The 21,667-nt window shown below is 39.0% G+C and overlaps 1 protein-coding gene across 3 annotated transcripts in view; it reads right to left on the minus strand.

Annotated features, from left to right (window-relative positions):
* COG5 (component of oligomeric golgi complex 5) overlaps window positions 1–21,667 on the minus strand; it is a 405,205-nt gene that overhangs the window by 112,818 nt on the left and 270,720 nt on the right. For all 3 annotated transcript variants that reach the window (XM_056573589.1, XM_056573590.1, XM_056573588.1), the window contains exon 13: window positions 8,629–8,790. In XM_056573589.1, coding sequence (XP_056429564.1) covers window positions 8,629–8,790 — 162 coding nt within the window. The remainder of the gene's footprint in view (window positions 1–8,628; window positions 8,791–21,667) is intronic.

Consider the following 21,667-nt stretch of genomic DNA (forward strand, 5'->3'; position numbering starts at 1 on the left):
AAGGACCTATGGCCAGTCCATAAAAACAGTTTTACTACTTTCCCGCTAGGCTTTCCCCCCACTCCTAAGATGTAGGGGTTTTACAATTTGTTTGTCTGCATTTTTCATTGAATAAAATGACAAGGTGGATACTTTATTGCAAAACAGGGAGTGAATGCTAGGCTTAAAGGTTATGATTAGGAGCTTCATGGCCACACTAAAAATGATTCACACCCCTTTAGCCTCAAATTCACACCTCCTGAGCATAGCATTTACATCCCATTTTGTAATAAGGTTTTAGTCCATCTGACAGCATAAAGACGACTGGAATCCTGAGGCTATAACATTTTATAAAACCTTTTTTTTTGCTCTCTACAGGATCAGTGGTTATAAAAGTCCCCAAGACACAGCGAAAGAAAAAAGCTGCTCCTGTTCAGGCAGGTGCATGGCGCCTCAGTGAGGGTGACAGGCCCCTTTATGAGCAAGAGTGACATAGCCTGCTTTTTAGGTAGAGAACGGCTTGATAAAAGCTGCATCATATAGTGAGAGATACCTGACACCATACGCCCCAGAGAAGGTTGCAATCAATGTAAGTACCCTGGAAAAACCAAGACAGAGTCTGAAACTAGTCTGCAGCCACCAATGAGAAAGGGCACCAGTTGGACTGTTTTAGTAAATGGGGACACGGTAATGTCATCATTGCAAGTATTATAGAGAATGTTTACATTCTATATGAATCTTATTTATATATGCAAGTCATTTCTGTTGCACTTTAACCTCATAAGGACCAAGCGTTTTTTCCACTTTCGTTTTTTCCTCCTTACATTTAAAAAATCATAACCCTTTCAATTTTGCACCTAAAAATCCATATGATGGTTTTTTATTTGCGCCACCAATTCTACTAAGTAATAATATCAGTCATTTTACCCAAAAATCTATGGCGACACGAAAAAAAAAATCATTGTGCGACAAAAATGAAGAAAAAACACCATTTTGGAATTTTTGGGGGCTTCCGTTGGGGGGGGGGGGGGGCAATACACCTCACTGGACCACCAGGGATGGTTTAAATGTCAATCGGTTAAACAGAACCTGTCAATACTTTCTATCCATATCACAAGTAATTAATGTGGTTCCTCTTGGCTTTTCTCGACTAACCGGCCTTGATATATAGATCTCTTCTTTTGGGATAAAGGGAGAGATGTATCAATCAAAGCTAGTGTAGCAGGCCGAAACCAACAAGGGCTGCCCAAAAGACTTGTGGTTCAGGCAGCATGACAGTGCTGACAGATCCCTCTTAGGTATGTCTGTTGCATTTACTCTAGTCTATTTGTCACCCTTCTACCTGCACCTTACAATGACCTTTAAATAATCTGTTTAAAGGAAAGTATGATCAGAAAATGACCAATTGTCAGTATTTACCCATGCATATTTTTACAGCAGTCATTAAACCCTTAAAGGGGAACTCCACTGGAAAACATTTTTTTTAAATCAACTGGTGCCAGAAAGTTCAAATATTTGTAAATTACTTCTATTAAAAATCTTAATCCTTCCAGTACTTATCAGCTACTGTATAATCCACAAGAAGTTCTTTTCTTTTTGAATTTCCTTTCTGCCTGACCACAGTGCTCTCTGCTGACACCATGTGTCTTTTTCAGGAACTGTCCAGAGTAGGAGCAAATCCCCATAGAAAACCTATCCTGTCTGAACAGTTCCTAAAATGGACAGAGGTGTCAGCAGAGAGTACTGTGGTCAGGCAAAAAGGAAATTCAAAAAGAAAAAAACTTCCTGTGGATCATGACAGCAGCTGATAAGTACTGTAAGGATTAAGATTTTTTAATAGAAGTAATTTACAAATCTGGTTAAAGGGTATTCCAGGAATTTTTTAATTTGACTATGCTACAGGGGCTGTAAAGTTAGTGTAGTTCATAATATAGTGTCTGTACCTGTGTGTGACGGTTTTCTCACAATTCTTCTGTGATTTTCACTCCAATATTTATTTTTAACAGCATACAAAATGACTGTTGTCTCAGATTTTTCCCAGGTTGCAATGCGGCTGAGACCTGACTCACTAGTCAGCTGATGACAGGGAGCCTGTCTGCTTCAAGGGGTGGAGCGTTCGCTTGGTGGGAAAGAGATCAATCTGAACCTAATGCAACAGCTGTAGGCACCCTTATTGAAAACCACAGGTCTTTAGAATAGATGCAGCACATTTATGTTTCAATGGGTGCGGTGGCTGATGTGTGGGAGGGAGGAAAATGGAATTATGAGATTTCTAGACAAAAAAGGAAAACTCAAACAGGAAATACCAATTCACAATAAGTTAGCAACAGTGTAATGGTAATCACACAACATAGCCATTTAGCCCCAAGACAAGCACAGATCCTTCCTAAGCATGTCTATTACTGTCTGGTAGGTATGTACTAAAATCACCTTATAGTGGATTACCCTTTTAACATTCTGGAACCAGTTGATTTAAAAAAAAATGTTTTCCAGTGGAGTACCCCTTTATGGACTCAGCCCATTTTTTTTTACCTTAAGGACTCAGCCCTTTTTTTTGCAAATCTGACCACTGTCACTTTATGCATTAATAACTCTGTGTGCTTTTACCTTTCATTCTGATACTGAGATTGTTTTTTCGTGACATGTTCTACTTTAACATAGTGGTAAATTTGCATCCTTTCTTTGTAAAAAATCCCAAACTTTCATCAAAATTTAGAAAATGTAAAATGTTTCTAACTTTGAAACTCTCTGCTTGTAAGGAAAATGGACATAACAAATAAATTATACATTGATTCAGATATACAATATGTCTACTTTATGTTGGCATCATAAAGTTGACATGTTTTTACTTTTTGAAGACATTAGAGGGCTTCAAAATTTAGTAGCAATTTACCAAATTTTCATGAACAATTCAAAATCGGAATTTTTCAGGGACCAGTTAAGTTTACAGTGAATTTGAGAGACCTTTCTGTGAGAAATCCCCCATAAGTGACCCCATTATAGAAACTGCACCCTCAAAGTATTCAAAATGACATTCAGGTTTGTTAAGCCTTTAGGTGTTTCACAAAAATAGCAGAAAAGTGGATGAGAAAAATCTAAATCTGCTTTTTTTTACACTAACATGTTCTTTTAACCCCATTTTTTTAAAATTTTTACAAGAGGTATAAGGAGAAAAAGTCCCCCAAAATTTGTAACCCAATTTCTCTCGAGTATGGAAATACCTCATGTGTGGATGTAAAGTGCTCTGTGGGCTCTCAACATGGCCCAAGAGGGAAAGAGCAACTGTGGGATTTTGGAGAGCGAATTTTGCTGTCATGGCTTTTGGGGGCCATGTTGTATTTAGGAAGCCCACATGGTGCCAGAACAACAACAACAAAAAAAAACACCTCCACATGGCCCACTATTTGGAAAACTACACCCCTCAAGGAACGTAACAAGGGGTATAGTGAGTCTTAACACCCCACAAGTGTTTGACAGCTATGTGTTGAAGTTGGACGTGAAAACACTAAACACTAAAATGCTGGTGTTACTCCAAATTTTTCATTCTCCCAAGGGGTTATGAAAAAATGCCCTCCAAAATCTAAAACCCCATTTCTTTTGAGTATGGAAATACCTAATATGTAGATGTAAAGTGCTCTGTGGGTGCACTACAATGCTCAGAAAGGAAGGAGCAAAATTTGGCTTTTGGAAAGAAAATTTTTCTGAAATGGTTTTTGGGGGGGCATGATTTATTTAGAAAGCCCCCAGGGTGCCAAAGCAGCCCACAAAAACACATGGCATACTATTTGGGAAACTACACCCCTCAAGGAACGTAACAAGGAGTACAGTGAGCCTTAACACCTCACAGGTGTTTGATGACTTTTCGTTAAAGTTGGATGTGAAAATGAAACATTAGATTTTTAACACTAAAAGGCTGGTGTTACCCCAAATTCAATTTCTCGCGAGTATAGAAATATACCATATATGGACGAAAAGTGCTCTGCTGGTGCACTACAGGTGACAGAACAGAAGGAGCGCCATTGGGCTTTTGGAGAGAGAATTGGCTGGAATTTAAGTTGCGTGCCATGTGCATTTACAAAGCCCCCATGATGCCAGAAAAGCAGAAACCCCCCACATGCGACACCATTGAAATTTTCAGGGCCCGGTTCAGTTTGAAGTGGATTTGAGGGGCCTTTCTGTAAGAAATCCCCTATAATGGACCCCATTATAACAGCACCCCTAAAAGTATTCAAAATTACATTCAGAAAGTTTGTTAACCCTTTAGGTGTTTCACGGGAATAGCAGCAATGTGGAGGAGAAATCTCCAAATCTCCAATTTTTTAAATAAACATATTCTTGTAGCCCCATTTTTATATTTTCACTCGGGTAAAAGGAGAAAAATTCCCCCAAAAATTGTGACCCAATTCCTCTCAAGTATGGCAATATCTCATATGTGCATGTAAAGTGCTCTGAGAGCGCACAACATGGCTCAGGAGGGAAGAAGCAACTATGTGATTTTGGAAAACAAATATTACACTTTATTTTTGGGGGGGAATGTTGCGTTTAGGAAGTCCACAGGGTGTCAGAGCAAAAAAATACTGGTGTTACCCCAAATTTTTTATTTTCACATGGGTTAATAGGAGTATGTGGTCGTAAAGTGTTCTGCTGGCACATTAAAGGGCTCCGAACAGAAGGAGCGCCATTGGGCTTTTGGAGAGAGAATTTGGCTGGAATTGAAGTCAGGGGCCATGTGTGTTTTTCAAAGCTCTCATTTTGCCAGAACAGCAGAAACCCCACACATGTGACACCATTTTGGAAACTACTCCCCTCATGGAGCATAACAATGGTTAGAGTGAGTACTTACACTTCACAGTTGTTTTCACCAGTGGGCTGTAAAAATGAAACATTAGATTTTTAACACTAAAATGCTGGTGTTACCCCAAATCTTTCATGTTCACATGGGTTTATAGGAGAAAAAGGCCCCAAAAATGTGAAGCCCAATTTCTCCCAAGTAAGGAAATACCTCATATGTGGTCGTGAAGTGGCCTGCTGGCGCACTACAGGTCTCAGAAGAGAAGGAGCGCCATTGGGCTTTTGGAAAGAGAATTTGTTTGGAATGGAAGTCGGGGACCATGTGCATTTACAAAGCCCCCATGGTGCCAGAACAGTGGACTCCTCACCCCCCACATGTGACCCCATTTCAGAAAAAAAACTCCTCACGGAATGTAGTAAGGGGTGCAGTGAGCATTTAGAGCATTTACACACCACTGGCGTTTAACAGATCTTTGGAGCAGTGGGCTGTGCAAATGAAAATGTATTTATTTTTATTTTTTTACGGGCAACTGTTCAAAAAAATCTGTCAAACACCTGTGGGGTGTAAATGCTCACTGCACCCCTTATTACATTCCTTGAGGGGTTTAGTTTCCAAAATTGGGTCATGTGTGTGTGTGTGGGGCGGGGGTCCACTGTTCTGGCAGCATGGGGCCTTTGTAAATGCACATGGCCTTCAATTTCAGCCTAATTCTCTCTCCAAAAAAGAAATGTTGCTCCTTCTCTTCTGAGCCATGTAGTGCGCCCACAGAACACTTTACATCCACATATGGGGTATTTTCTTACTCTAGAACTGGTGCTAAAAATTTTGGGGGACTTTTTCATCTATTATCCCCTGTGAAAATGAAAAATTTGGGATAACACCAGCATTTCAAAAGACCTTTCATATATATATATATATATATATATATATATATATATATATATATATATATAAAGCCAGCATTTTAGTGTGAAATAAATTATTTTTTTACACTAACAGGCTGGTGTATCCCCCAACTTCTCCATTCCATAAGTGGTACAAGTAAAAATACCCCCTATGTGGCCCTTGACTGTTGTCTTGAAATACAACAGGGCTCTGGAGTTAGAAAGCGCCATGCACATTTGAGGCCTAAATTAGGGATTTGCATAGGGCGGACCCGGATTGAAGGGTAACAATTTCCTCTGCCACTAAAAATACCTTACGGCAGTGCTTCCCAAACAGGGTGCCTCTAGCTGTCGCAAAACTCCCAGCATGCCTGGACAGCCAATGGCAACAGCTAGAGGCTCAATTTTGGAAAAAGTTCAGTTTTTCATTTTTATTGGGGAAGGGACAGTGTAAGGGTGTGTAGTGTATATATAGTGCTTTACTCTTTATTTTGTGTAGTGTAGTGTTTTTAGGGTACATTCACACAGGTGGGGGGTTTACACCGAGTTAAATGCTTGGAGTTTGTGCTGCGCCGGAAAATTTGCCGCAGCTCAAACTTGCAGAGTGACAATCACTGTAAACCCCCACCTGTGTGAATGTACCCTGTACATTCACATGGGGGGCGCAAACCTACAGCTATTGCAAAACTACAACTCCCAGCATGCACGATCTGTCAGTGCATGCTGGGAGTTGTAGTTTTGCAACATCTGAAGAAACCCTGGTGCGGAAACACTGAGTTAGGTAACAGACCCTAACTCGGCATTTCTCAACCAGTGTGCCTCCAGCTGTTTCAAAATTACAACTCTCAGCATGCATTAAATGCTGAAAGGCATGCTGGGAGGTGTAGTTATGCAACAGCTGGAGGTACACCACTACAACGACAAGCATGTCCTTTTGTCCATGCATGCTGGGAGTTGTAGTTATGCAACAGTAGCTGTTGCATACCTACAACTTCAAGCATGCACAGACAGCCAAAGGGCATACTGGGAGTTGTAGTGGTGTGCCTCCTGCTGTTGCATAACTACAACTCCCAGCATGCCTTTTGGCTGTTAGAGCATGCTGGGAGTTGTAGTTTTGCAACAGCTGAAGGCACAATGATGTGGAAACACTGAGTTAGGTAAAGAGTGCCTCAAGCTGTTGCAAAACTACAACTCCCAGCATGGACTGACTGCCAAAGGGCATGCTTGGCATTGTAGTTATGCAACAGCCGCAGGCACACCACTGCAGCTCTCAGCCTGCCCTTTTGATGTCTGTGCATGATGGGAGTTGTAGCTATGCAACAGTAGCTGTTGCATAAATACAACTCCCAGCATGCACAGACAGCCAAAGGACATGCTGGGAGTTGTAGTGGTGTGCCTCCTGCTGTTGCAAACCAACAACTCCCAGCATGCCCTTTTATGCATGCTGGGAGTTGTTGCTAAGCAACAGCAGGATGCACAGGCTTACCTCCTGCTGTTCATCCCTTGCCGCCATGCCGCGCTCCTCCGGTCCTGGGACCCCGATCCTGCCCCCGAAGCCAGAGAACGAAGGCCCCCGCTGCTGGTGTTCACTCCCGGCACCCGCTCTCGCCCTCCGGAACAGCAGGAGGCCTGAATCAGGGCGATCGTGAGGTGGCACCAGTGCCACCTCACTCCTGCTGGCTAAACGTGATTGGGGCTGCCCCAATGACCCTTTTTTTCCGGGTCACTGGAGACCCGATTGAACCGGAATCGTCGGAAATCGCCGGTCTGAATTGACACCAGTGGTGGTGGTGGGGGTCTCAGGCATAATACTCTGTACTATTGTAGTAGCGTAGTGTATCATACCAACAATCAAATATAATTAACTAAAATAACACATTTTACCATAATATTTTTTAATATATAACATAATAAACTACACATATTTACCATCGCTACATCCACAACAACATGAACTATAAAATCCTCTCAATTATCTGGTGAACACTGTAAAAATGTATAAAACAGTACACCAAGATTGCTGTATTCTAAAAGTAGTAACAAATAAAAAAAATGTCATATTGCCGTAACTGCAAAGACGCAGACAATAAAGTTATAATTGTTTTTTTCACATATAGGTATTTTAGAAAAAAAGTCCTGAAATCCTGCTGTGTTTACTATGGCCAAGTCTAACTGAATGCTGACACTTTGTGTTCTATAGAGCTTCCTTTTCAGTAGTCTCCTGGACAGATATTGTTTGAATCAATATTTATCCATAACACAGGATTCTACTGTTCACAATAGCTAATGGTCAATGCTTCACCTCGCTTGCACAGTGACCTCTGCGCAGGTCACAGAGAATGTCTAGAACACACTTCCATAGAACATCTGATCTAATGGTGCATGTGACATATTTATAAATGCTGTCCCCATTAACAGGCACAGAGAACAGAATAAAACAATCTACAATCAACAAATAATAACAGATGCAAACGTGATCTATTCCCTTTAGGGCAAAATTTGTGGACTATTGGGGTGATTTTTCAAAACCTGTGCAGAGGAAAAGTTGATCAGATTGCTCCTTTTATTTTTCAGAGGCCTTTTTAAAAATTAAACAAACTATCTGATTGGTTTCTATAGGCAACTGGTCAACTATTCTTTATGTATTCCCATATCTATAAGGAAAGCAGGAAGATGTTTCACATTCATTCAAAACCACGGAAGATCAGAAACAGCAGTATTGACTATAACTCATCTACACATTTAACTAAAGCAGGGAAGTAAATACAGGCAGCAGTAGCAGTGATGGTCAGAAAACATTACAATCTGAAGAAGGAATAAACAAAAGTGACATAAAATTGACAAAATATTTTAAATTTAACTAATGGTGGTACAGCACAAAATATCAATGAACATCCTAACAAATATATGCATACATAAACATGCATGCAACCTTGAGAATTAGAGTAGCATATTTTACTATACAGTACATACCTTGCTATAGTTTTGATTATACTCTCAAGTTCATCAACTGAAGGAGGGTTTCGTCCTCCTGGGGGAAAGACCAGATTAATGGGATCAAAGAGCCTAGACAGGGATTTAGACAGGTAGGCAGCTTCATATGGTTGCAAGGAGTCCTTCAAAGTTTTTTCTGGACTAAAAAGAAAACAAATATCATTATCAACCAACCATAAAAATAATCATGATCTTACTTTTTCATTCGCCAAATAAACATTTTATATTACCCCCTCTACCTATACAGTATGTGAAGTCTAAACAGATAGGTGATCTTGTAGATTAAATGATTGCATTATTTTCTAGTTTCGGAAGTTCACAGTTTATTTCTCAAAATTTTTTTATTTTTTCTGTCTTACTTCATGTCCACACCAGTATTGCCTTCTGTGCATCATTATTATCATTATTTACTATAAGAAATAATACCGTAAGTACAATGCCTATTGCTCACTGCATACAAACAGCCAAGTGTGACAGCATAATGAAAATGATTTTAATGTTCAGGTGTCAGTGTGAGGGTCACCTTGGTAGGGCAGCAGCACATCCTTCTGCCCATAAGATAATGAAGGCACTCACAAAGGCACAAGACATAAGATAACTTAACATAGTTCTTAACCCCTTAAGGACCCAGGGTTTTTTCCATTTCTGCACATTTGTTTTTTCCTTCTTATCTTTAAAAATCATAGGGGGAGATTTCAATACCTGTGCAGAGGAAAAGTTGTCCAGTTGCCCATAGAAACCAATAAGATTGCTTCTTTCATTTTGCAGAGGCCTTTTCAAAAATGAAAGAAGTGATCTGATTGGTTGCTATGGGCAACTCAGCAACTTTTCCTCTGGACAGGTTTTGATAAATCTCCCCCGTAATTCTTTCAATTTTGCACCTAAAATCCATATGATGGCTTATTTTTTTGCACCACCAATTCTACTTTGTAATGACGTCAGTCATTTTACCCAAAAATCTACGGCGAAATGGAGAAAAAAATCATTGTGAGACAAAAATGAAGAAAAAACGCCATTTTGTAAGTTTTGGGGGCTTCCGTTTCTACGCAGTACATTTTTCAGTAAAAATGACACCTGATCTTTAAGCTGTAAGTCCATACAATTAAAATGATATCCTACTTATGTAGGTTTTATTTTGTCGTACTTCTGGAAAAATCATAACTACATGCAGGCAAATGTATACGTTTAAAATTGTCATTTTCTGACCCCTAAACTTTTTTTACTTTTCCACGTACGGAGCAGTATGAGGGCTCATTTTTTGCACCGTGATCTGAAGTTTTTAGCAGTACCATTGATCGGACTTTTTGATCGCTTTGAATTCATTTTTTCATGATACAAAAAGTGATCAAAAAAATACGCTATTTTGGACTTTGGAATTTTTATGAACATATGCCATTGACCGTACTGTTTAATTAATTATATATTTTTATAATTTGGACATTTCCGCACGACGATACCACATATGTTTATTTTTATTTACAAGTTGTTGTTTTTTTAAATGGGAAAAGGGGGGTGAATCAAACTTTTATTAGTGAAGGGGTTAAATGATCTTAATTAACTTTTTTTCCCCACTTTTTTTTGGCAATGTTATAGCCCCCATACTGGACTATAACACTGAACACACTGATCTTTTACATTGATCTTTGTTATCCCATAGGATACCATAGATCAATGATTCTGCCACTTGACTGCTCAGATACGGAGCAGTCATTCGGCAATCGGACACGCAGGAGGTAGGTAGGGGCCCTCCAGCTGTTCAGGATGTCGCTGCGGCGGTCCTGAACAGCCCACTGAGCTAGCTGGGAGTAGTTTACTTTCACTTTAGACATGGCCATCAACGATCAGTGCCACGGGTCCCGGCCGTTGTCAGAGGCCGGTCCCGACCCACTATGACGCTGGACGTGGCCCCGCGTTATAGAAAGAGAGAGGACACAGGGCGTACAGGTACGCCCTGGGTCCTTAAGTGGTTAAAGGGGTATTCCGGTGGAAAACTAAATATATATATATATATATATATATATTTTTTTTTTATAATATAATAATAACTGGTTCCAGAAAGTTAAACAGATTTGTAAATTACTTCTATTAAAAAATCGTAATCCTTCCAGTAATTATCAGATGCTGTATATTACAGAGGAAGTTCAGTTGTTCTTTTCTGTCTGACCAGAGTGCTCTCTGCTGACACCTCTTTCCATGTCAGGAACTATCCAGGAACTGGACAGAGGTGTCAGCAGAGAGCACTGTGGTCAGACAGAAAAAAAAAAAAGAACTTCTTGTGGAGCATACAGAAGCTGATTAGTCTTGGAAGAATTAAGATTTTTAAATAGAAGTAATTTACAAATCTGTTTTACTGTCTGCCACCAGTTGACATCAAAAAATAGTTTTCCACCGGAGTACCCCTTTAAAAGGGTTGTGAGCTGCCCTTTCTTTCGGAGGTCCGCACGCAGCTTCCGGAAGTTCATTACTCCGAACGCTGTGTGCGGGCTTCCGTGTTCGCGGCCGCCGGGCGTGACGTCAGGCCCGGCCCCCTCGTGACATCACGTCCGCCCCCTCAACGAAAGTCTATGGGAAGGGGGCGCGACCGCTGTCACGCCCCCTTCCCAAAGACTTTGGTAGAGGGGGCGGGCGTGATGTCACGAGGGGGCCGGGCGTGACGTCACGCCCGGTGGCCGCGAACACGGAAGCCCACACACAGCGCTCGGAGTAATGAACTTCCGGACACTGCGTGCGGTGCTCCGAAAGGCAGGCCAGCGCACAACCCCTTTAAGGTTGAAAAAACACCAGAGTCCATCAAGTTTAACCTATATCCCTATTTTGTCCCTACTTTGTTGACCCAGAAGAAGGCAAAAAAAACAACAACAAAAAAAACCTTATGAGGCTGATGCCAATTGCCCCATACTAAGGGAAAAAAATCTTTCCCGACTCCAAATATGGCAATCAGAATAAATCCCTGGATGTATGCTCTGTCCATACAGATCTAGTATCCATAACCTATAATGTTATTACTCTCCAGAAACATGTCCAGGCCTCTTTTGAACTCTTTCAATGAGTTAGTCATGACCACTTCCTCTAGCAGAGAGTTCCATAGTCTCACAGCTCTTACAGTAAATAATGTAGAAAACTTTTTTCTCTAGACGTAGAGGATGCCCCCTTGTTATTGATACAGTCCTGGGTACAAATAGATCATGGGAGAGATCTCTGTACTGCCCCCTGATATATATATACATACTTATTAGGTCTCCCCTAAGCAGTCTTTTTCTAAACTAAATAACCCTAATTCTGATAATCTTTCTGGGTACTGAACCCTCTCCAGCGCAACTTTTTCGTTCTTGTGCAGTATTCCATGTGTATTCTGACTAGTAATTTGTACAGAGTACAGAATGATTTCCATGTTGTTGGCAGCTATGCCCCTTTTGATGCACCCCATGATATTATTTGCCTTGACAGCAACTGCCAGACACTGGTCGCTACACCTTAATTTACTGTTAACTAAAACTCAAGTCCATTTCCATGTCGGTTGTCTCCAGTGTTTTCCAATTTAATACATAATCCCAGCCTGGATTTTTCCTCCTCATGTGCATAACCTTACATTTATCAGTGTTAAACTTCATCCGCCAATTCCCAGCCCAAACCTCCACCTTATCCAGATCCATTTGTAACAGTGCACTGTCCTCTATGGTGTTAACCACTTTACAGGGATTTACAGGTTTGCAGCTTCATCAGGCGTAACAAGAAGCATATGGGTTACTGCTTTATAGGAACAACAATCAACCCATTCAGTATAATGACGGGGTGAGAAGGGGGTGTACAATATATTACATGTAACACAAAACAGATCATCAAATACATCACATAGAAAGGTAAAAAATACTATTGTTTAACAAAAAATAAATAGGATAAAATGCACACATCCATGTCTTAACGCTAATGCACATATTATATATATTAAGCATCCGTACATATGTATGAATACATACGTTTACAAATATCCATTGGACATCCGCACATAAAGATCAAAATAAATATATAATAACTGCCATAAAAATAAAAAGAAAGTAGAAAAAATAGAATAAGGTGTGTATAAAGAAAAAATAATAATAATAATAACAAATAGCGCACAGATGTGGAAGACTGACCAGAGATAAAGCGCGCACAATGAAAATAGTAGGAGCTGGATCTGAGGGTAATGCACCGCAAATGATGCCAAAAAACTAGCGGGCATTCTCAATGGTCTCATTCAGACCATGCAGCACTTAAGTAGACAACTTGAATATCCAAAAGGACTCACGTTTAATTAGATATTGAAAACGGTTAGGAGTGCTATCTGGTATTGTTTTGAGAAGAATTCAACGCAAAAAAAAACATGTAATTTATGGATTAATGTGAAATGTCGGGAAATGCTGTGTAATGTAAAACTATTTTTAATGTTGGACCTATGTTTGCACATTCGAGAACGTACTGTTTGAATAGTGCACCCAATATATTGTAAATTACAGCTATAGGACAATAAATATATTGCATATTGTGTATCACAATTTAAAAATTGTGTGATGGGAAAAGTTTTTCTTGTTTGATAAGATTAAAATAAAAAAAATAAAAACGTTGTTCATACCACAACATAAGCAGCGATTTTTATTACAGGGGCAACAACCTTTTATTAACGGTATAGTGGGTAAACTAATCTTATTAATAGTTTTCAATCTATTGGGTGCAAACATATTTTGTAAACTTTTTGAAATTTTTTGATATTTAATCATATTTTTACTTTTATCGGATTTTGATGTATGAGCCCCTTCACTATTAAGTTGTTCTACTCCGTTCTTTTCCACAGGGTTAATCAAATGTATTTGTTTTTAACTTTTTGATATGTTTGAGTTAGTAATGATGTCGGGTAGCCCTTAGCTACAAACCGTTCCCTTAAAAGTATAGCTTGATTAAAAAAATCTGAGCTTGCGGTACAGTTTTTTACGTATGCGAAGGTATTACCCATACGGGATGCCTTTCAACCAACTGGGATAATGTGCACTACTTATATTCTAAAAAGCTGTTAACATCAACGGATTTGAAATGGGTTTTGGTGGATATACATTCTGCTCTATTTTGGATTTCTAAGTCTAAAAATTGGATACTATCTATAGAATAATGTAGTGTGAATTGGAGTCCCCACTTATTGGAATTCAAATATGTAACAAAATCTTTAGCCTGAGATTCAGTGCCATTCCATAAAAAGAACAGATCATCGATATAACGACGGAATAATAATATATAAGGGGAATAGACCAGAGACTGTGCTATGTGGAGGGCTTCAAATGACCCCATAAACAAATTAGCATAACTTGGGGTGAAGCGTGTCCCCATAGCACAGCCTCTGATCTGTTTGTAAATGGTACCATAAAAAGAAAAAACATTGTGTTTAAGAATGAATGAAATGGACTGTAAAAGAAATGATTCTTTATAGGGATGTAGAGTAGAGTCTCTACAGAGAAGTTCCTGGATTATCATCAGGCTGAGGTCAGTATTAATATTAGAATAAAGAGAACAAACATCTAAAGTTAAAAAAGAAAAGGAAGATGGTAAATTAACATCTTGAAGCTCTGAGATTAGTTGGGTGGAATTCTTCAAATAGGACGGCAACTGTAACACATATGACTGTAAAAATAAATCTACATAATGAGATAAATTGGCAGTGATAGATGATATTCCCGAAATGATGGTACGACCAGGAGGATTAACAGAACATTTATGAAGTTTCGGTAAATAATAAAAATAAGAAGAGAATAATGTTTGATGGTGAGAAAAGAAAGTTCCTTTTTCTTAAGTATAAAAGAAGAGAAAAGAACGACCAGGGGTTGCAGAGGAGGTAAATCACGCAGACCCAATTTGGTTCAATTTGGAACAACAAAAAAATAAAAAAATAAAATTGTTTAACCTCTCTTCTTATTTATGAAGTCAGCCTCTTGTCCAAAGGCTTATCTTTTTGGCCTGTTACATGCCCTAATGAATTCCAACTTTTTTGGGGATTTGAATCAACATGTTAAAAAAACTTACCCTTGCAAGACACTTCTCTATACTTGCTAATAATCAGACTAACCACATAGTTCCTAACCTTGACAGTGATGTATCTAACATTGAATCAAACACTCTCGATTCTATAATTCCATTGAGACATGTAGAAGTAAAACCTGCTTCATCATTTTACCCACTTCACCATCGTGGTAGTTTTTTAGATACATTCTACACTGTTGTAATGGCAGAGTTTAGTAAAATAAATAATGCATGTATAAAATTTTGTAGCATTGAAAATCTTACACCAACGGAGAGAAGAGTCATTAAAACATTGCAGAACAATAAAAAAAATCATCATTCGTCCAGCGGATAAAGGGGGGGGGGGGGCGTTTCCATTCTAAACTGAGATGATTATGTATGTGAGACACTTTCGGATAAAGAATACTATGTAATTCTCAGTACTGATCCTTCTCCTGAATACCATCAGGCCTACGCCAGAATGATTGATGAACCTGCTGGTAAAAATATACTTAGTAAAAAGGAACTTTCTTTTCTCACCATCAAACATTATTCTCTTCCTAATTTTTTTTTATTTACCGTAACTTCATAATTGTTCTGTTAATCCTCCTGGTTGTCCCATCATTTCGGGAATATGATCTATCACTGCCAATTTATCTCATTATGTAGATTTATTTTTACAGTCATATAAGTTACAGTTGCCGTCCTATTTGAAGGATTCCACCCAACTAATCTCAGAACTTCAAGATATTAATTTACCATCTTTCTTTTCTTTTTTAACTTTAGATGTTTGTTCTCTTTATTCTAATATTAAAGGGGTATTCCAGGCAAAAACTTTTTTTTATATATCAACTGGCTCCGGAAAGTTAAACAGATTTGTAAATTACTTCTATAAAAAAATCTTTATCCTTCCAATAGTTATTAGCTTCTGAAGTTGAGTTGCTGTTTACTGTCTAACTGCTTTCTGATGATTCGCGTTCCGGCAGCTGTCCAGCTCCTATGGGGATATTCTCCCATCATGCACAGCTCCCGGGACGTGACATCATCATTGAGCAGTTAGACAGAAAACTTCAGAAGCTAATAACTATTGGAAGGATTAAGATTTTTTAATAGAAGTAATTTACAAATCTGTTTAACTTTCCGGAGCCAGTTGATATATAAAAAAAAGTTTTTGCCTGGAATACCCCTTTAATACTGACCTCAGCCTGATGGTAATCCAGGAACTTCTCTGTAGAGACTCTACTCTACACCCCGATCAAGCATAATTTCTTTTACAGTCCATTTCCTATTTTTTCCTTTTATGGTACGATTTACAAACAGATCAGAGGCTGTGCTATGGGGACAAGCTTTGCCCCAAGTTATGCTAATTTGTTTATGGGGTCATTTGAAGCCCTCCACATAGCACAGTCTCTGGTCTATTCCCCTTATATATTATTTTTCTGTTGTTATATCGAAGATCTGTTCTTTTTATGGACTGGCACTGAATCTTAGGCTAAAAATGTTGTTACATATTTGAATTCCAATAATCTATAGATAGTTTCCAATTTTTAGATTTAGAAATCCAAAATAGAGCAGGATGTATATCCACCAAAACCCATTTCAAATCCGTTGATGTTACAGGGGTACTCCAGTGAAAACCTTTTCTTTTAACCCCTTAAGGACCGGGGTTTTATCCGTTTTTGCATTTTCGTTTTTTGCTCCTTGCCTTTAAAAAATCATAACTCTTTAAATTTTGAACCAAAAAATCCATATGATGGCTTATTTTTTGCGCCACCAATTCTACTTTGTAATGACGTCAGTCATTTTGCCCAAAAATCTACGGTGAAACGGAAAAAAAAATCATTGTGCGACAAAATTGAAAAAAAAAACGCAGTTTTGTAACTTTTGGGGGCTTCCGTTTCTACGTAGTACATTTTTTGGTAAAAATGACACCTTATCTTTATTCTGTAGGTCCATACGATTAAAATGATACCCTACTTATATAGGTTTGATTTTGTCGGACTTCTGGAAAAAATCATAACTACATGCAGGAAAATTAATACGTTTAAAATTGTCATCTTCTGACCCCTATAACTTTTTTATTTTTCCGTGTATGGGGCGGTATGAGGGCTCATTTTTTGCGCCGTGATCTGAAGTTTTTAACGGTACAATTTTTGCATTGATAGGACTTATTGATCGAATGCACTATTTTGGACTTTGGAATTTTTTTGCGCGCACGCCATTGACCGAGCGGTTTAATTAATGATATATTTTTATAATTCAAAGCAAAATGTCCAGCGCGAATATGAAGGAACTGGATGTTTATTCCAATAGCCAAAAAGACAAGGAGAACATGACAAGGTGACGCGTTTCGGTCCTAAGGCTGGACCTTAGTCATACACTAGTATACAGTGAGTACAAACCTTATATAGGTGGCCCCTCAAACAGCGACCAGTAATCCGGCCGCATCTGAATAGGGTCCTCCTCCTCTTTCCGTGACGTGGGGGTGATAGGTAAAACCCGGAGAAAAGATAAGAAGGTGAGGAGGAAAAAGCGGAGACAAAGAAGGAACCAAGGGAAAAAAAATTTAGAAAAAAGAGAAGAGAAAAGAAAAAACGGGGAAGAAAAGAAAAGAAAAAAGGGGGAAAAGAAAAAAAGAGAAAAAGAAGAAAAGGAAAAGAAAGGAGAAAAGGAATGAGGACCATGGGTAGTCACCCTCACGTAACAGAAAAAGGTTACAATCTTAGACAATACAAAAATATATAAAAACAGTAAATGTTTATTACATGTAAGTGAAATATTTTAAAAAGGTCAATAATAAAACACATAATCATATTCTAAGACTGCTCCCCAAAGGGAGAGAAAAAATGAAAGGAATGAGCTATGTTTGAGGTTTCATATGGAAAAAATGTTAAACGGTAAACAGTAGATTAGATGGTATTAATATTTTTTGTATAATAAATAAAAAATATTTTTTTTATAAAAAGATACATAATGTAATAATATAGTATATACCAATCACTTTCTCACAAGAGAAAGAGTACTGTATCCTATGAAACCATAACATAGATACTCTTACAGGATCAGCAAGTATCCTAATCTATCTGGGACACTGAAACCGGCCAAGGAAAAGGGGAGAAAAACTGGGGGGGAGGGACGGGGGAAAAAAAAGAGGAAAGAAAGCCTATAATAGAATGGTCATGGGCATCCTGATTGAGAGGAACAAAGGAAAATTAAAGAAGAATAACAACACCAATTTGATGGAGAGAGCAAAAATAGATCAAAACATAAATATAAACTTAAATATGGGGTACCCATATAGATGCACAAATAAGTGTTATGTTAAAGCGAGCAGGAGGAACAAAGCTAGATGAATCTCAACCAAAATGTCTAATAGTGGAGAATGGTGTCCATCCTTTTATTAAGGCCCCGAGGGACGTGACTGTCCAATCTCAAAATCCAATAGACCTCTCGGTCCAGGAGTTTTAGCTTGACATTGCCACCCCTCACAGGTGGGCTAACTCGTTCCAACCCCTGTAGCATAAGGGATGACGTATTGCCGGCATGTACCTCGGCTATGTGCCTGGAGACCATAGAAATATGTCTTGAATTAAAATGGGGTATATCCGAGATGTGTTTTCGGATACGAACTTTCAGAGGAGTAGAAGTGCACCCCACATATTGGAGATTACAGCCTCTGCAGGTAAGGACATAGACAACGTACGGTGTGTTGCAATTGATATATGCATTAATTTTATGGGTATCGCCCGTAGTAGTCAAAACCACCGAATCTGAATTCTGCATAAAACCGCAACACACGCACCTGTTATGTCCACACCTGTAGGACCCTGTATAACGTAGCCAGGTTGGCTGTGATTTCTGCTGTGTAGAAAATAAACTGGGTGAAATGCTCTGACCGATAGTCGGGGCCCTTCTAGATATACATTTATATCCTGCAGGGAACACCCCTTGAAAGGCAGGATCACATAAAACAATTGGCATGTATTTGTGTATGATGTTACAGATCCGTTTGTATTCAAGACTGTACTTGGTGCAGAAGACCACCGGAGAATCGGGGGTCTTCTGGATACCTCGCATCTTGTTGCAAGAGGGAGAAATCAACAACGCCCTATTCTTATTCGAGGCAATGTTGATACCCCTCTCTATATCCCGAAACTGATACCCACGGGCTTGGAGACGAGAAGAGATTTCACATATCTCCCGTCTGAAATCGGGGTCGGCCGAACAGTTTCTGCGGGCTCTCACCATTTCACCCGTGGGCAAGTTACGAGTTACATGTGATGGGTGGCAAGAGGACGCATGTAATATTGAATTTACTGCAGTTTTTTTACGATATATAGCAGTTTTCACACAGCATCTCTCATTGTCACCCACCAAATGCAAGTCAAGAAAACTTACCATGGATACCTCATAATTAAGAGTGAACCTCAAGTTAAGAGAATTCTCATTGATGTACGTGCAGAAATCCGGTATGGCCGCCACATCAGAACTCCAGATGATAAGAATATCATCTATGTAGCGGCCATACCAGACTATGGACGACAAAAATGGGTTAGATAGGGAGAAGATTGTCCCCCTCTCCCACCAGCACATGTAAATGTTGGCGAGAGAGGGGGAGAACTTCGCGCCCATATCCACATTTTTATAATTCGGACATTTCCGCACGCGGTGATACCATATATGTTTATTTTTAGTTTTATTTACACTGTGTTTTTTTTTTTATTGGAAAATGGGGGTGATTCAAACTTTTAATAGGGGAGGAGTTAAATGATCTTTATTCACTTTTTTTTTGCAGTGTTATAGGTCCCATAGGGACCTATAACACTGCACACACTGATCTTCATCATTGATCACTGGTTTCTCATAAGAAACCAGTGATCAACGATTCTGCCGCATGACTGCTCATGCATGGATCTCAGGCACTGAGCAGTCATTCGGCGATCGGACAGCAAGGAGGCAGGTAGGGGCCCTCCCGCTGTCCTGTCAGCTGTTCGGGATGCTGCGATTAGCCGCTCTGAGCGCACGGCTAAAGGGTTAATGGTGCGAGGCGCCGCGATCGGCGCTGCGCGCTATTAGAGGCGGGTCCCGGCTTCACTATGAAGCCGGGCCCGCCGTGATATGACGCGGGGTTACTGTGTAACCCCGCATTATATCAGGAGAGCAGGACCAAGGACGTACCGGTACGTCATTGGTCCTTAAGGGGTTAAATCAACTGGTGCCAGAAAGTTAAACAGATTTGTAAATTACTTCTATTAAAAAATCTTAATCCTTCCAGTACTTATTAGCTGCCGAATACTACAGTAGAAATTATTTTCCGTTTAAAACACAGAGCTGTCTGCTGACATCATGAGCACAGTGCTCTCTGCTGACATCTCTGTCCATTTAAGGAACTGTCCAGAGTAGGAGAAAATCCCTATAGCAAACATATGCTGTTCTGGACAGTTCCTAAAATGGACAGAGATGTCAGCAGAGAGCACTGTGCTCATGATGTCAGCAGACAGCTCTGTGTTTCAAAAAGAAAAGAATTTCCGCTGTAGTATTCAGCAGCTAATAAGTACTGGAAGGATTAAGATTTTTTAATAGAAGTAATTTACAAATCTGTTTAACTTTCTGGCACCAGTTAATGAAAAAAAAAAAAAAAGTTTTCCATCGGAGTACCATTTTAACAGCTTTTTAGAATATAGTAGTGTACATTATCCCAGTTGGTTGAAGGGCGTCCCGTATGCACAATACCTTCAAATACGTAAAAACTGTACCGCAGACTAGATCAAACATATCAAAAAGTTAAAAACAAAAAACAAATACATTTGGTTAACCCTGTGGAAAAGAACGGAGCAGAACAACTTAATAGTGAAGAGGGCTCATACGTCAAAATCCGATAAAAGTAAAAATATGATTAAATATAAAAATAAAAAAGTGACTAATGATGGGTTCAAATATAATTTTATTACTAATTATAATTAGAGATCAAAATGATCCTCAAGCACAATTTGCATATTATTGGTAGCGATGCTATGTTAACCCCTTAAGAACCCAGCCAATTTTCACTGTAGGACCCGGCCTTTTTTTGAACATTTGACCACTTTCACTTTAAGCATTAATAACTCAGGGTTGCTTTTACCTTTCATTCTGATTCAGAGACAGTTTTTTCGTGACATATTCTACTTTATGTTAGTGGTAAAGTTTTGTCGATACTTGTATAGTTTCTTGGTGAAAAATTCCAAAATTTGATGAAAATTTTCAAATTTAGCATTTTTTTTTAACTTTGAAGCTCTCTGCTTATAAGGAAAATGAATATTCCAAATAAATTATATATTGATTCACATATACAACATGTCTACTTTATGATTGCATCATAAAGTTGACATGATTTTACTTTTGGAAGACACCAGAGGGCTTCAAAGTATAGCAGCAATTTTCCAATTTTTCACAAAATTTTCAAAATCGAAATTTTTCAGGGAGTAGTTCTGTTTTGAAGTGGATTTGAAGGGCCTTTATATTAGAAATGCCCCACAAATGACCCCATTATAAAAACTGCCCCCCTCAAAGTATTCAAAATGACATTCAAAAGGTTTGTTAACCCTTTAGGTGTTTCACAGGAATAGCAGCAAATTGAAGGAGAAAATTCAAAATCTTCATTTTTTACACTCGCATGTTCTTGTAGACCCATTTTTTGAATTTTTACAAGGGGTAAAAGGAGAGAAATCTTCCTAAAATGTGTAACTCAATTTCTCTCGAGTAAGGAAATACCTCATATGTGTATGTCAAGTGTTCGGCGGGTGCACTAGAGGGCTCAGAAGGGAAGGAGCGACAGAGGGATTTTGGAGAGTGAGTTTTTCTGAAATGGTTTTTGGGGGCATGTTGCATTTAGGAAGCCCCTATGGTGTCAGGATAGCAAAAAAAAAAACACATGGCATACTATTTTGGAAACTACACCCCTCAAGGAACGTAACAAGGGGTCCAATGAGCCTTAACACCCCACAGGGGTTTCACG

Source organism: Hyla sarda, chromosome 4, assembly GCF_029499605.1.
Source record: "Hyla sarda isolate aHylSar1 chromosome 4, aHylSar1.hap1, whole genome shotgun sequence".
Taxonomy (NCBI): Eukaryota; Metazoa; Chordata; class Amphibia; order Anura; family Hylidae; genus Hyla; species Hyla sarda.